This window comes from Paralichthys olivaceus, chromosome 11, assembly GCF_024713975.1.
Source record: "Paralichthys olivaceus isolate ysfri-2021 chromosome 11, ASM2471397v2, whole genome shotgun sequence".
In the NCBI taxonomy this organism is placed as follows: domain Eukaryota; kingdom Metazoa; phylum Chordata; class Actinopteri; order Pleuronectiformes; family Paralichthyidae; genus Paralichthys; species Paralichthys olivaceus.
In genome coordinates this window covers 19,539,036-19,554,951 of record NC_091103.1, presented here as the reverse complement: position 1 = coordinate 19,554,951, position 15,916 = coordinate 19,539,036, and the positions used below count along the sequence as shown (strand labels likewise).

The window sequence follows — 15,916 nt, the reverse complement described above, 5'->3', positions numbered from 1 at the left end:
ACTTGTGCATGCATAAACTTCAAACGAGTCCCTATAAAGACAGGTTATATTATTTTATCTTGTGCACACACTTTATAGGGACTCAATAGTAGCCCGAGGTATATTGTTTCATTTTGTATGCACAAGACATTAACGTGTTCACGCACAACTTCAAACTATTTTACTCAAGATATTGAATTGTTCACAATATAATAATCTTTTTCGCAGACCATAAATATCTTGTTATTACCACTGGAACAAGTTAATAACTGCAAGGTAACACCATAATTGACTGATGCTTTGAAAACAACTGGGTAAAGTGGCTTTTGTAGCTTTAAGAGCAGCCAGCATTTCATTGTGTGACATTCATGAGGAAAAACCTGATTTGCTAGTTCTCTCCATCACGATTGCTGTGAGCATCTGAAGTCTTTATAGGGACTCGTTTGAAGTTTTTGTGTGTCCAAGTTCTTCTGTCCAAACAGGATATAAATTTTGTGTAAACATTTTTAAAATCCTGTGTGCACAAGTGTAAAAGAAATAATTTTTTAACTGTCCAGGCTTAGGTGCTCCGTAACATACTTTGTAAACAATTTATGTCATTACTGGTTTTGTGAATTTATTTATTTATGTCAACATGTTTTGTTTTGTAATATCTTATAATAAAAATCGCGATATAGGGTGTTGTTGGTTTCACTCATTTCCAGTAGATTAATTCATGGTTCTTGACAAAAAAGGGAACTTATATCTTTGTGTGGGTGAAACTTGGTGCAACTTAATTTAACTTTAGAGGACTTTTGGGCCTTGGCGGAGACATGTGCTCTGTTTTGGTTCAATCAATAAGACTCACATGTTGCCTTGTTTCAGGACAAGCTGAAGCCTGTTAATTAAAATGAGGAGAAAGACGTAGAACCCAAAGAACACGTCATGCATGCACTGTGAGTTTTTTTACACTGATGACACAAGTTATCTGAATGCATTGACAACAACATGTTCATCAGTTGTCTGTGGTCGTGATGCAACCATTTTTATTTTCATCGACATCATCAGTTTCATTACATAATCTCAAAACTCACCAGGTTTTTCTAAGTTTGTGAATAAAGCAAAGCACTGACAATCCTTTTTCAGAAATTGAGCATAAACTCTCATTCAAATCTTTTAATTCTGCATTGGCAATGCAGCATGATTTTTAGTAACATTATTTGAAATGTTTACATTGCATTGGTAATATGTGGATGATTGTTTAGGGGACACAAATGATTGTGTGCAGGAAAGGCACTGCGGGGATCTGAACCATAGGATCTCAGGAACCAAGGAACCCAACTGTTCGTTATTCATTATTTAAACACATTCAATGAGTGTAAAACTATAAATCTTTCTTTCTCTCTTTCTTTCTTTCTTTACTTGTACAGTAAACAAAATGGATAAAAGGGGTTTTCGTCCATATGATATTTCCTGGCCTTACAGGTTGTTGGTTGATGCTGCATTAAGCCAACAGATGGAGACATTTGTCCATCAACTGACCTTCTCCATGAACGGATACTTCACTAGAATGTCAATTTCAATCACAAATGGAATAAATTCATTATTAAACACTTTATACTTAAGAGAGGGTCTGCGAGTCTCTTCAAAACACTTATTTATCCCCAAATTTCCACAATTTTCCCCATTAAATAAACACTATTTATAAAAACACCATAATTTAAAACTTAACGTTAAAAACCTTGTTATAATAGCTATTATGAGACTCTCAAGCCACTATTATTAGTAGAGGATTTTGAATATCGTCTTGTTAATAATAACATGATTGTTAATGAGTTGTCAGTGCTATTTGTCCTGTTTATGGGTCCAAAGCTCAATGTGATAACCCCTGACGACCGGAAGTTGTCCTCAGTTTAACTATTAAAAGTACAGGGTTTCTTTGTGTGAAGTCAATTTATTTAATTTAGGTAGGTATAAGGATTACCTTTTTTTGTAACTGTAAAGGCCAATGGGTTGTTAATATAATTTGTCTACATTTATTTGAATGTGGCGAAAAAGTGCTATCATTCACCTTCTTAACTAATTTCAGAAAGATGTGAGATCATAACAGGGAATGTAAAGTTTATTCACTTAGTAAATTTAGGATTATTTAAAGTAATGAAATGTGATTTGTAGTGTTCTGGAAGAGGACATGCTCAACTCAGCAATGTATCCTAAAATGTAATGTGCTGTGTTGATAAAAACAAAAACAATGTGTGTTGAGGGTAAGCTCTTTGTCACAGGTTCAATCCCTGAGACAAATACCGTGACTTAACTACCAGGTTGTGAGCGGGCGAGACATTAAAATTTCTCACCACCAGGACATAAAAACAATCACAACAATCAACATCTCTTTTGCAAGAGGCTCAAAGAGGAAGAGCGCTCATCTTGTTTGTTACAACCTCAGCATCAGGTGGTGCTGTCCTGTAGGTCTGGAAGAAAGACGTCACCATAATGTCAGTGCTTTGTTTTAAGATGCAAGAGAAAAACAGGCGGACAACTCGGTAAATGTCAATCTGGGGCGGAATTGACCAGGCAGTTTCATCAAAATAGTAAATTAAATACTTCAGTGAGAGGGACACAATGGTAGGGTTGCATTGCCTCAACCTCTTATTACACCTAAAAATGCCCTTTTTCAGAGTAAAGCATAGACCACATGACCTGTGGTCATATAGCGTCCAATGAGTCATCCTTCACCCTGCTTTTGAGCGTGTGTGTGGCACATGCAAAACAAGTGTCTGAGAGGGTAATTTTCCCTAAGGTGCAGAGTTCTGGGTGCATTTCCTGGCAAGAGATAAACCTGTGGCATCTCTCAGACCGCTCCAGTAAACAAGCGCCTTTCTCGCAATGTAGGTGTGTAGTTCTCGTGGATCACAGTTTTCCTAAAGGGTTTGGACTGAATGATCCAATAAGCATGAAAATATTTGGCACGTCTGGATCAACCAAAGGCCCCAGGTTAGAAATGAGCTGCTGGGATTAGGATTCCATCTCCTATATCTGCAATGTGGGCAGTATTTCATTGTATCCTGGAATATGACATGGCTCCATGTTTACTGTGTGGTCATTTGATTAAAAGCACAACTTAATTCAGGAATGTGCATGATGCAAGCACAATATGAATGATTTTGATGCAGGTGATTAAACAGGACACACCTGAATGACCTCATGATATCAGTAGATTCTCTGCTTTGCTGAGACATCTTCTCATATTTCCCAACTGAAGTTACCCTTCCTCAAATTGCTACAAACCATTTACCACTGAGTAAAAGCTATGGATTCTGGGGGCTCTGACTTCTTGGCTCTGAGACACGCACTCGCTTTGCTGTTAGCTATTCAGCCATCTGTGGCTACCTGGCTGGTTGACTGATGGACAAACAGAAAGCATGTGGCCAAAGATCTCATTGATTCCCTGTGATAGTCCAATCGACATGGGCAACATTTCCAAAAGCAGGGTTTTCTCAAATGTTTGAGTTGTGCTGTCATGAAGATCACACTGATGAAAACTCCATGGACATACAGACAATTTTTTAGGTTTTAGATTTAAATTACGTGGCATCGTCCTCACAACCTTAAGAATACAAAGAAAGGCCCTCTGTCCTCTTCTGGGCCGTAAAGCTTTTGACTTGACTTTTGTCCACAACTTAATTGGATGTCGAGACTGAAACTGAAACAAGTCAGGGATTGATTGTATCAGACAGGCTCCATATTGTGCTCATGTGAAACTGATACAGGAAAGGTGGAGGGCCATTGTGGCTTAAAAAAGTACTTCCCATCCACAAAATGTAACAGGTGGATGAGACACAAAATGTGCTTTTTGACCTTTCGCTTCCTGGAAGATTCTCTCAAATCCTTGATGACTTTATTTGTCTGGAAGTCACTTATTAAGCAGGCTACATGCTTGGTCTGCAACAACACCTAGTTTATAACAAGTTAATATAAATGTGTTTTACCAGAGGTCTCATGTTTGCAGTCAGTCATATCATGAACCTCCAGCACTGAGAACAATTTGCAGGTTCAGCTTCCAACTGAAGTATCACGTGTATATATAGCCAATAATGGAGGCTATGATACAAGAGGATGTGTTTCAATTGGATAATGAGTGGGTGGCTGAGAGGCAGCAAAGGGAGAGAAAGACACTGTAATTACATACGTTTGGGGTTTTCTTTCATAGTAGGACGCAAGATCATAGTGATCTGAACAGCTCAATGCACCCAACTGGTTGTTAACCACTTTTAATTGTCCGACAGAACTGAGGGCAGAACTCTGATGTGATTTGAACATTTCTTTCTCTGTAACATGTTTTCCACTGTCACATGTCGCCACAAACATGTTTTGGCACCATGTGTTTTATATGTAGTTTATGATTCCCTGGAAAACACATCGCTCATGTGCATATGTAACATAGATTAATGATTAAATTGTCCTGGGTCTTTAAATGGAGACATGTGGAATTGCTTCTTTGACCTCACAGCGTTTATGATGCACAACAGGGGTTTATCCGCCTTGACCCTTGGCTCACGCAACGTCTCGTCAAAAGGACAATGACACAGAGCTTTTGCTTACATGCATTAGGTGTGGCCTTTCAGTGCGGGATTACTGAGACTTGCCGCACTGTGTTTACGGGATTATATCAGCTCTACACACGAGACGAGAGGTCATAAGCAAGAGACAGAGAAACACGTGTGTGCTTCAAAACACAGGGAACTGTCGTATTCAGTTGAGATAGCGTTGCCAGGTGATGAAAGTGGGATGGGTGGTTTTTGGGGGGTTTTTGATGATGACACAGAGACAGTTGAGATTTTCTTGTAAAATCAGTACTTAAAGGTCCAGTGTGTAAGATTTAGGTGAAAGGGATCTATTGTCAGAAATGAAATAAATCCTAGTGACATTCTCAGCAATGTGTAATCATCTAAATTGTAAATTGTTGTTTTCTTTACCCTGGAATGGGTCCTTTATATTTAAACACTTTATATTTACATCAGGAGTGGGTCCTCTCTACAGAGGCCGCCTTGTTTTTTATAGTAGCTCAGACACCTTTTGAGTTTTTATGACTGAAGGCTACCACAGGTTCTCCTTCATGTTCGGAGAGGGGAGAGTGACAAACACTGAACCTTCAAATTTTAAACTTAATCGTTTTTATTATTTAATAACACTGCATGCCCAACTCTGACTATATAATACATTATTGGTTACAATATATTATCAATGGAAACTCAATGACTTTGTATGTGTTTTGCTTTTACAGTGTTAACAAATCGGTATTTATAAAGAGAATATAACAAGAAAGAAACATTAAAACTCATTATAACACGTCTCTTATTCTTTATAGTTTGTTAGAAGCAGTTTATTATTTATTGATTTATATCACTCTTCATTTCAAGATGCTTCATTCCTCATTTCACATGTGCAAAAGTTTTTGAATTTGAAAAATATATACAGGGATTATTAAATACCACTTTATTGTAATTCAGACAGAATGTATTACTGCAGTGGGACATTTCACAGTGTCAACACTTATTGACATATTGACTGAAATATTGAAAATGTAGTTACAGTACAATGAGTCAGTGTGTTTGCACAAGGCAGATACAGAGTGGTACATCTGCAGTGATAATACAGATCAAAGTTCAACTGATGCTGGAAGTGTCACAAACAGGTCAACACAGGGTGTATGTGTTTACTTGTTGTCAGGTCTGTGTTGTAATGAACATATCTAAATACCAAGATGGCTAACAATTGTAAAATACAGTACTGACAAGCAGTAGTGGTGGAAGACGCATTTAACTAAAAGTAGTATCATTATAATATAAAAAACCCATTGCAAGTAAAAGTCTTGCATTCAATATTTTACTTAAGTTAAAGTTCAGAAATATTGACACAAAAATCAAAGGTACAGCATATAGACTACCCTTATTACATGTAGTTATATCATTACTTATGTATTAACATGATTGCTGAATTTAATTTATTGTATCTGGTTGAGGTGCTGATAATTATACCAAGATTAATCTGTAACTATTTACCATTTATTGCAAAAATCTGATGTTTTCAGTGTAAAAGCTTATAAAACATAAAAAGCAACTTAGTAACTACATGTGTCAGATAAATAAATATTTGTAAATATCTGTTGTGGTAAAGTAGAAGTAGAAGTGATATAAAACATAAATCCTTAAGTAAAGTACATCTAAACTGAACTTAAGTGCTGGACTTGGGTAAATGTGTTTAGACAGAATGGCTTATTGCTACTAAGATGTGACTACATGTGATTGTGTAAAACATTTTTAACCACATGAGCTCTTCCTTTAATTACCCTTGGCTTAAAAAACTGTTGGTTTGAATGGTGTCTTTAGAGACAACTGCTAAATATAAATTATGACAGTATATAAATCCTGTCAAACTGTTTTATGAGCATTAAAGGGTCTTTCCTTAAAGACAAACATTTTTTAAATTTAATTGTTCACCCACTCTTCTTCCATTCCCACTCACATTCATCACCACTTTCTCTCTTTTTTAACGGTATTCAGGTGTCAAAGAAGACAAGCCTTGTGGGGCTTGTGTCCTAACAGCAGTCTGACACACACTGTCCACCATGTGCTCCTACGCTGCTGCTCTGACCAGAGATCTTCGTGTGGCACTTTGTGGCTATCAAGGGGAGGGTGTGCGTGGATCATCTCCTCTGGTGGAGCCAGGCTCACACCCCAGTGACGTTGGCCCAGGCAGGGTAGGAGTCCAGGTCAAACATGGCCTTGCCCCAGCTGTTGATGGCCAGTGTGATACAGACGATGCCAATGATGTTCATGACTATTCCTGTTCTGGCCTGTTAGAAGAAAGAAGCATATACAAATAAAGTCATAGTTGTTTTCTTAAATTAGAAGACAGATACCTATGATCAATACCTGATGAGTATCTGTGGCCTGTTCAGAACAGAATGCAGATCTATTTTCATAATTTTGCCTTGAGGTTACCATTTGAACCAGTACCTGTAAATGTTTTGGATGTGTGCACCCAACACTGTTTGCATAAAATCCCCATACTTTCATATCTGTCAGGTAAATATAAAGCTGCAGCCAGAAGCCTGGTAGCTTAGATTATTTTAGGATAATGCCTGGAAACATGGGGGAAACAGCAAAACTGGCTTTGTCACAAAACTGCCTGTTTAAAAATAAGTATGACTCTTTGGCTTCAGATTAAACAACCTAAACATAATGAAGCAACCTGTATTTATGCTCTTCTAAGATAACTCTGCCCTCAGAAATTCAGAAACAGTGAACTTACAGCGACGGCATCCTAACCATACAATTTAACAGAATAAACACAACACACCACTGGCACACTCACCATGTCAGCAACTTTGAGGTATCCATAAGAGAAGACGATGGCGTTCGGAGGAGTGGCAACAGGCAGCATGAAGGCGAACGAGGCACTCAGAGTACAGGGCACCATGACGTACAGTGGGTTGATTCCAATGGACTGAGACTGCAATAATGATACAGAAAGCTTCAACGGTCTGAGACAGGGGATGAACACAGCTTTGATCACAAAATCCTCCATTTCTCCATCTGGCTCTTTTTCTGCAACCGTAATCACTGAGTCATAACTCCGAGGGAAATGTGTGTAATTCTAGGCGGAGTGAAAACTCTCATTAGGTGGGTGTAATTAAGATGTAATTCCTTCAAGCTTGGGGCTGAGTCATGATATCTAAAATAGAAGAGCACGACAAATGTGGCGATTATGGCAGACTGCTGAGATGGTGAAAACATAACTCTGTGGACTTTGCTTCTGAATTATATATCCCGTTGTGCAGCAACTTACACATGCACAATCATTTCTGCCTCTCAAAATAAACAAAGGGTGAAAAGACTTCTTTAAACAGTAGGTTGTTTATATCAGCTCACCGCAGTGAGAGCATTTTCTCTTGTCAAAAGTTTAAATCAAACGGTAAAGATTCCCTTGACAGGATGACACAGAACGTGACATGCCACAAACCGGGACTGCCACAAATTGTCATCTCTCCTCTCTTAGCTGTATGTAACTGATCCGATGCTCTTTTCTTTCACTCTTTTCACACGAGTGTCCTGTGCACCCATTTGGCGTCCCCCTCTATGAATATCTATGTGAATACCCCTGCTTGGCACCATCTTTTGCAATCCAGCTTTGGTGTTCTCTCGAGTGCTCAACTAGAAGGCACAGTAATGCCATTCTTCAGCAGCAGCGGGGTGGGCAGCACCACAATTCATTGAGCTGGATTGGTGTGTTTGGCAGGTTATCAATGGGAGGAGGGGCCCGGGTAAGGGGACCAAACAGATTCAGCCTGAATGAGAAACTAGATGGGCAACCAAAACAGGGAAATAGGCTGATTCTCACTGGGAGTGGTTTCAACACTGAATTGCAATTGGTGAAATTGGTTCAAAAGAGGTTACATGGCAAGGCACATGTCGGTGAAGATTCCAGATCATCCAGGTCAGGGTGTTTCTGAACGCTACACAAAGGCAATTGGAGTTTATTTTATTGAGGTTCTTCAAGATGTTTCACCTCTCATCCGAAAAGGGTTTGGGCCCCAAGAGTTATGATGGGAGTGGGTGCTGGCTACATCCACAACAGTATGTTTTAAATGCATTACTGATGCTACAGTTACATCTGATATCCAGATTACTCCAGTTTTCAAGGTCCTTGTAACACCCATTACGTTTGTGTGGAATTTATTACATTTGTGGGATTATTACATAAAAGCTGCAGAATTAAATTACGTATGTAATTTTGTTACATTTTTTGGGAAGGTGAGAATCTTTGGTTTATTTAATTACACACCTGCCAATGGGTTCCTCTCAGCTCATTAGGAAATATCACGAGTTTGGGAAAAGGGGGTCAAAACGAACAAAAAACATTGTGTGCAATTTAGGCTGTGCATTAACAAGTCCACCTTTTACCATCTCTTCCACTTTCTCTATCCTTCTGTCTCTTCTTTTTCCACGCAGCTTTATCATTCCTGGTTATGTCACAGAATTGCTTTGTGGCAAATCTATTGAGTAACAGCTATTACATTTGCAGGAAATTACGGTTGTAGCAGGCAACTGTTATCTTTTTCGGGAAATGTATTACGTTTGTGGTTTATTACATTTGTGGGCTGTTGGTGGGTGTTGCACGCCTCAACCTGAGACTTTTGTAAACACTGTGGAGACCGATATGCTTCCTGTTTGGGTTTTATCTGTAGATGCTCGACTACGGGATCCAAAAGATCTGCCTAGTGGTCTGGCCGAGCATAGAAGTCCCTGGTCATAGTTTTCATCATTCCACCAGCACACAGAAAACCAGTATCTTTGAAAGGTCATGTGATATGCATATTCAGGTGTGTTAGTACAAACAGAGTCAAAAACATGTATGTGTGGACGTAGCCACAGACGTTCCACTTGGGTCTCGATGGCTTCTTTCACTCCTGTGTTCAAACCATAAGTCTTGGGGACATTTCACTCTCTCTCTCTGAATCTGAAAACTTACCATTGAGGCTAAGACAGGTAGGAAGAGCGTCGCAGTCGCCACATTACTCGTACACTCAGTGAAGGTAGCAATCAGTAAGCACAAAATGATAGCAATTGCCCAGGGAGGTATATTTTGCAGGGGAGTCATTTGATCGCCCATCCACTTTGAGAGTCCTGATTCCTAAAGTGAAACACAAAACATTAGGGCTGAGCTCTTTCGTGGACGTTGTCTTCATTATCTGTCGGGTGTTTTCAAACTTTCTCATTTACTATGAGTGCACTTTAGTTCACGTCTGTGTATAAGAATGTGTTCAGGCTCTTGTATGGCAATAAATGTGCAACAATAATAAAACATTTGAACTAGGCTGATTAAGATATTACACAGGGCTGAGCAATATGGCCAAAAATGTTATCAAGATGAAAATGTTCATATCAGTAGATATCAGTAATACTCACCATAGATGTCATATTATTATTTATTTTAAGTTTGGCGAAATTGTGATTGTGGTTTTAGTCTTCTTTATCGTGACACACCCGATAAACAGCATTTGCTTGATCAATAATGTGTTGTACCTTCTCACTGTGCTTGCACAATGCATGAACATTACATCCAAAACTGAATGGCATGCTGCAGGTTCTGAATTGGCATTCTCTTGTGCATAGGTAGGCAATGTACACCCAATACAGGAACAATACACTGCCACTAAAAATAAAAATTAGCTACTACACAGAGCAGTTATAAAAGGTATAAATAAATATACTGAATGGCCATTGCAGAAAATCAAATCAAAAATCTCAAGGATTCTAACTTTTAACACATTCGATGATGAACCCATTATATATCACTTCCCTACCTTAAGACATTAAAATTCTTCCCATAATGTATATAAGCTCTTGGCTCATTTTACTAAGATCTTGCCACTTACCTCACTGCCTTTGGCCAGAGCAAAACCTCCTCCAAGAAGAAGCACGATGCCCCACGGTAACTTCTTCTGAGCAACTTTCCAAGTGAGCAGAGGTGGAGTTGGGCCAGCAGGTGGATGAGGAACTATGGAGCCATTATAAGTGTGATCAATGTCAAATCATTGCACAGAAGTCCCACCCCCCTCTCAAAACTTGTATAATATTATCTGAAATGATAGATATTCTAGCAGAATGACGGCTCAACCTGTGTCAAAGTTGTGAGTCCTCCTTGAACAGAAACGTGGGGGTTTAGACGGCAGAACAAAGAGAAGGACGGCGATGAAGATGGCCACTGTGGCATCTGTCACATACCTGAGCAGTGGAGTGAGGAGAGGGTTCACAAATACTGTTTTATAAGAGATTTAACAAAAGTGAAATGTTACTTTGGAAATACAAATACAAAACTTCAGTATACACACTCTGCTTCAGAGTTGAAGATTACTGTCGCCCAGCCATTGACAAAGCCTGGATCCCTGGTGAACCACAACACCACCAGCAGAGTGAAGAGCCCCAGGACACTGATCTCTCCGAAGGACATGGGCCCCAGCAGACGGTGCTGCTCACGGATCACATTATAGGCAGCGATCTCCTTCTCTGTCTTCACAGATCCACAGCCCCACGTCTTCTTAAAGCTAGAGGAAACACACAGAGGAAATAAAAATCCATGTCACCTCTACACTCCTCATGCGGTTAAAGTCTCTTGATGTTGTTTCAAGTCTCTGTCACTATAATTAGGCTTTAACCATCAAGAAACTCACTTAAATCCCATGAAGACAAATTGTAGCCAAAGCCAGGCCAGCGTAAGCATGAGGATCATGTTTGGGAAGGCAAAGCCAAACCAGGAGGCAAAGTTAATCACATCTCCATTTTGTGGAAACAGCCTAAGCAAAGACAACAAAAGGAAATGAAATATGTTAATTAACATGATGGTAAATACTGGAGTACTACTCCGACATAAGGAGAAAACACTTACTGGTTCATCTGGCCTTTGAGCACCAGATTGGGACCAGTTCCTGTCAGAGTGGCGGTGCCTCCAATGCTGGCAGCGTAACAAACACAAAGGGTCATCCCTTTACACATCTTCTGCCTTTCTGCTGCCTCCCTATGTCTGGCAGCCTCCACTGTGGCATCTAAGAAAGTCACCACCACAGGGCCTTCGAACAAAAAGCAAGGAATAAAAGTGTCACTTTCAGTAATAAGGAGAGAAAGTCAATGACGCTGTGCAAGTTCTTTTCAGTGTTTTCTTGGCCAAACAAATTGGAACAGTTCTTGGCCGTGGCCCACCTTGTCCTTCGCTCTGTTTCTCTGTCTGAGGCTGTTTGCCATCACTCTCTGACATCTGATCCTGCTCCTCTGAGCTGAGGATCTGAGGTATTTCTGCCTCGCTGTTATTGAGCTGACTCAACACTGCTTGGACGATCGGCACCATCATAGCCGTGGTGGCCGTGTTACTGATCCACATGGACAAGAAGGCTGTAACACCCATGAATCCCAACATCAATCTGCAAAGATAAATGAAAAACATGTTGGTGGCCTTGGACTGAAAGACGTCAGGTGTTTTACAACAACAAAGGAAAACAATGTCAGACATTGATGACGGAAATGAAAAACTCCCTTATCTACATCAGGCATGATGTGACTGATTAGATATGCTTTGTAAATGTAAGTCTTAAAAGATGATAAGCCAAACAGACAATCTGCTGTGAAGGTGTGGAACAGAGCCACTCACAGCGCTGGACGCACACCGACAAAGAGCAGCACCCTCAAGGCGATGCGCTTGTGCAGATTCCAGTGCTCCACGGCAACTGCAACCATCAGCCCCCCCACAAACAACAGGTTTGTGTCCTTCAGGTACTGCATGCACACCTGAAACAGCAGGGCAGCACAGAGGAAGACGTGTTTGAGCAAAATTGCACCATCGCTGACCAAATTCCGCACATGTAACATTTGCTAAGTTCACCTACGTCTTTGGATTGCATGATGCCAAAAAAGGGGAAAAGGAGGGTTGGGAGGAGAGCTGTTACAGCCAATGGTAGAACCTCTGTGCACCAGTACACGGCCATCAAGATGATCACATAGGCACATTCTGCCTCCTGCGGACAAAAATGTATTGGTAAATACACACAAACACACATTTTTAAATTGATTTTAGAGTTGAAATCCTTTGTGAAAACGGACAATGGTGCAAAATCAGTAAGTGTTACATAATTTTTAATGGGATGTGATGGTGGTTTAAAGGGTACAGATAAGTGGACTTCTTTGTGGGATTGCGCACTTTATGAGCTCAATAAAAACCCCTGCAATTGTTATGATTATTATTTTACAACATAATAAATTGACATATTTTTAGATTCATTCATGATAAATCCTTTGTAACAAAACTGTCTATCACCAGTGCTCAGTGAATCCTTATCTATGCACACAGCACCTTTGTTCATATTGGACCCAGGCATGCCTCCACTCTGTGTCCTTGTCTGTGCCTATCATAACATTCATAACATGCTTAGAGCCTGAGTGCAGGTCTGTGCATCACATGTGGACTCGGATCCCTTTGACTGTATGTTCCCACGCTGGACGTGACCCCTCGTGTTAAAAACAAGGAGTTAAAATAACAGGACTCCAGAGTGCAGCAGCCTCAGGCAACACCGAACAGTTCACATGCACATCAGGCACTGCGCACTTGGCGCATCAACAGGTGCAGGAGGGAACCAGTGCAGACTCAGTGCAGACTCAGTGCATTTTATGGCGAAATAAAAACGTCTGTGGCGCAGTGAAAGTGATGTAATTCCTTTGTGTGTAAAAAGTGCATACATAAGAATTGGTCGTCTAATCTCTAATCAAACAGGTATTTTAAACATTATCATTAAAGACATTTTCTCATGAGGTGTGTAGTGTTGGCAAATAATGACAGAGCCAACACTTGAATGGTTTTACGCACGGATTCAAGCAGTCAATGTGGCCAAGTTTCTTTTTCTACATCAATGTGTGGTTTCAACCTCACATTGATGTTATTTTTAAAACTACATACCGGCGTCCCGATCACCAGAGGCAGCGGGAGAAGGAGAAACGGAGCAGAGAAGAGGATCAGTCCGTTCTTCGCGGAGCGCAGATATGTGAGGAATGCCATCCTGCAGGAGCACGGAGAATAGGAGGCTCCTGCACCATGGATCCCGCTTTTTGAGGCGCACAGGGGAGGAGAGGAGGAGAGGGGGAGGGGGAGTCCCGGAGAACATAAAGGAGGGAGGCGAATCACAATGAGGAGAAAGAGAGAGAGAGAGAGAGATCCAGGACATCTCTCTCTCTCTCCCTCTCTCTCCCTCAGACTCACACACACACTCACACACACACACACACACACACACACACACACACACACACACACACACACACACACACACACACACACACACACACACACACACACCAAAACAAAAGAAGTGACAGACAGGATTTATTCATCCAGACAATCAACAAAGTTTCCTGTGGCCATATTGACAAGTGCTTCATAGTCATTATTCAATTGACTTCTTACAGAGTTTACTCTACTATTATTATTATTGTTATCATTATTTTGTATATCAATATTAGTATCCTCTGTTTATTGAGCACATGCTGGACACTTCAGTATGTTTCTGATTAGTTATAGTTTCATCTATACAGAGTCACGCTCAGTGAAAACCTCTCCCACACAAATACTGAAGAGGTGCAGACGTTTTAATCATTACCATTTCGCCTCTTTCGATTTGTCAGAATTGATAAGTAATGGGCGGTCAGAGCCATCGCCTTAATTTTAGAAATACTGAGGTGATGAGTCCAAATTCCCACATTGTGACTCCTACCAAATTACCTTTCAAACAGCCATCAAGGAAAAAAGTTTGAAAAAGGTTTTCTTATTCTCATCTCTCTTAAATCATTTTTTAGAATTTTTGCTTTTTATTTTCTATTTCATTCATTTAAATTCGCTTTAGGTTTGACCTCCCTTGATGGTCTGCATGCTGTTTCATCTGCTGCTACACATTCATATAATTGAACTGGTAAAAATAATAAATTCATTTTAATTCAGAATGTGTTTGAGTAGTCAAATTTAAAGATAAAAAATCACATCAGTGACAAACATAGTTGTTTGGCCCACTGGATACAAACTCTCTATTGTGTAATCTTGATGACATTAGAAAAGAGTTTATGAAATGCAATGCATACTGGGAATAATCCAACAATGATTATATACAGTACATGCAACAACTATGTGTTGCAACTCTGTCCCAAGACTTTTGTGTAACTTCTGCAGCAAACTGCTTGAATGTGCACCAATTTGGTCAATTGTATTTACAGTTATTACAAAGAATATTGTCCCCTCTGCTGACATGAATACTTAAGTTTAAATACCCTTCACCAAAACACACCTCTATATACTTAAAGTCTTACGGGTAAAATTAATTCCTCCATTTTATAAAAGGCCTTGAAACCAATTTGCACAAAATGTCTGCATGCATATGAAGTTGGTAACTGGTTTTGTTATTTGAGTTTGTGTGTTTCGCAAATAGTGAATACCAGTTAATACTTGTATAAGGAGAGGAGGAAAGAGTTGCTGTGCTTTATGATGGGTTCATGATGGTACAGTCCAAACCTAGAACTAATCCATCACCCCATGAGGAGACAGTTTTATAACTGCCCACTTTGAAATGATTTACATGTTTTAAACTGTGAAGGGATTTATTGCTGAATAATTTCGTTGAAATGCGTTTTTGTTTCTGGTTAAAAACGATGTGTAATGCGGCACAGTTAAAGTTACTAGCTGCAAAGTGTTAGCTTCGGCTACAGTGAATGTGCTAGCTTAAAAATGTTCTGAGTACACGAAAATGATAGAGATTGCACTGTTAACCCTTATAAATGCCGCATGTGCCATAAATAAAACCTGTCGCCACCATTCCCAAACTACTACGCCTCCGTGTCCGTTCCTTTGGAACACAACCGCCCGCACCGGATGGGCAATTTAACAAGCAACACAACGCAGAGCAACAGCGGGTCGGTGGAGGACATGAGAGAGGGTTACACTTACATTAAAGAAATGTATTTATGAGAAATCACGGTTCACTTTTTGTATGAAAAACATCTGCAGCTTTGCTGTGACTCTGTGTGTTGTTTGTTTTTCTTTTAAAATATGTCAAAGGTCACCTCCGGATTGTTTTCTCTGCCTAGTGAACCATTTACCTTTTCCTCTAGTCAATTCATGTGATGACAACCAGTGATGTGACACAATACAAATAGACAAATTAAATGTATTGCTAGGCTACTGTAGTGCATTGAAATGTAAGGCACATTGTGTCCACTCCTGTTTCATGTACTGTACGTTTAGGATATTTTCAGCAAATATTTGAAAAACCGACGCTGAGCTTTGGGACATGAAACACATTCTACCACATTCTGACATGACTTGTATAAAACTACAGAGAGCAGAACTAAGAACAGAACATGATATG

At 39.9% G+C, this 15,916-nt stretch overlaps 1 protein-coding gene across 1 annotated transcript; it reads right to left on the bottom strand.

The window, feature by feature from the left end:
• Positions 1-5,439: 5,439 nt before the first annotated feature.
• On the bottom strand, positions 5,440-13,775 carry slc13a5b (solute carrier family 13 member 5b). Its single transcript, XM_020088485.2, has 12 exons — positions 13,465-13,775; positions 12,401-12,529; positions 12,166-12,302; positions 11,721-11,938; positions 11,410-11,590; positions 11,195-11,317; positions 10,856-11,068; positions 10,642-10,748; positions 10,400-10,521; positions 9,493-9,654; positions 7,336-7,473; positions 5,440-6,814 (listed from the first exon to the last, which is right to left on the bottom strand). The coding sequence occupies exons 1-12, from the start codon at positions 13,561-13,563 to the stop codon at positions 6,689-6,691; spliced, it is 1,755 nt and encodes a 584-aa protein (XP_019944044.2). The 5' UTR covers positions 13,564-13,775; the 3' UTR covers positions 5,440-6,688.
• Positions 13,776-15,916: the final 2,141 nt, after the last annotated feature.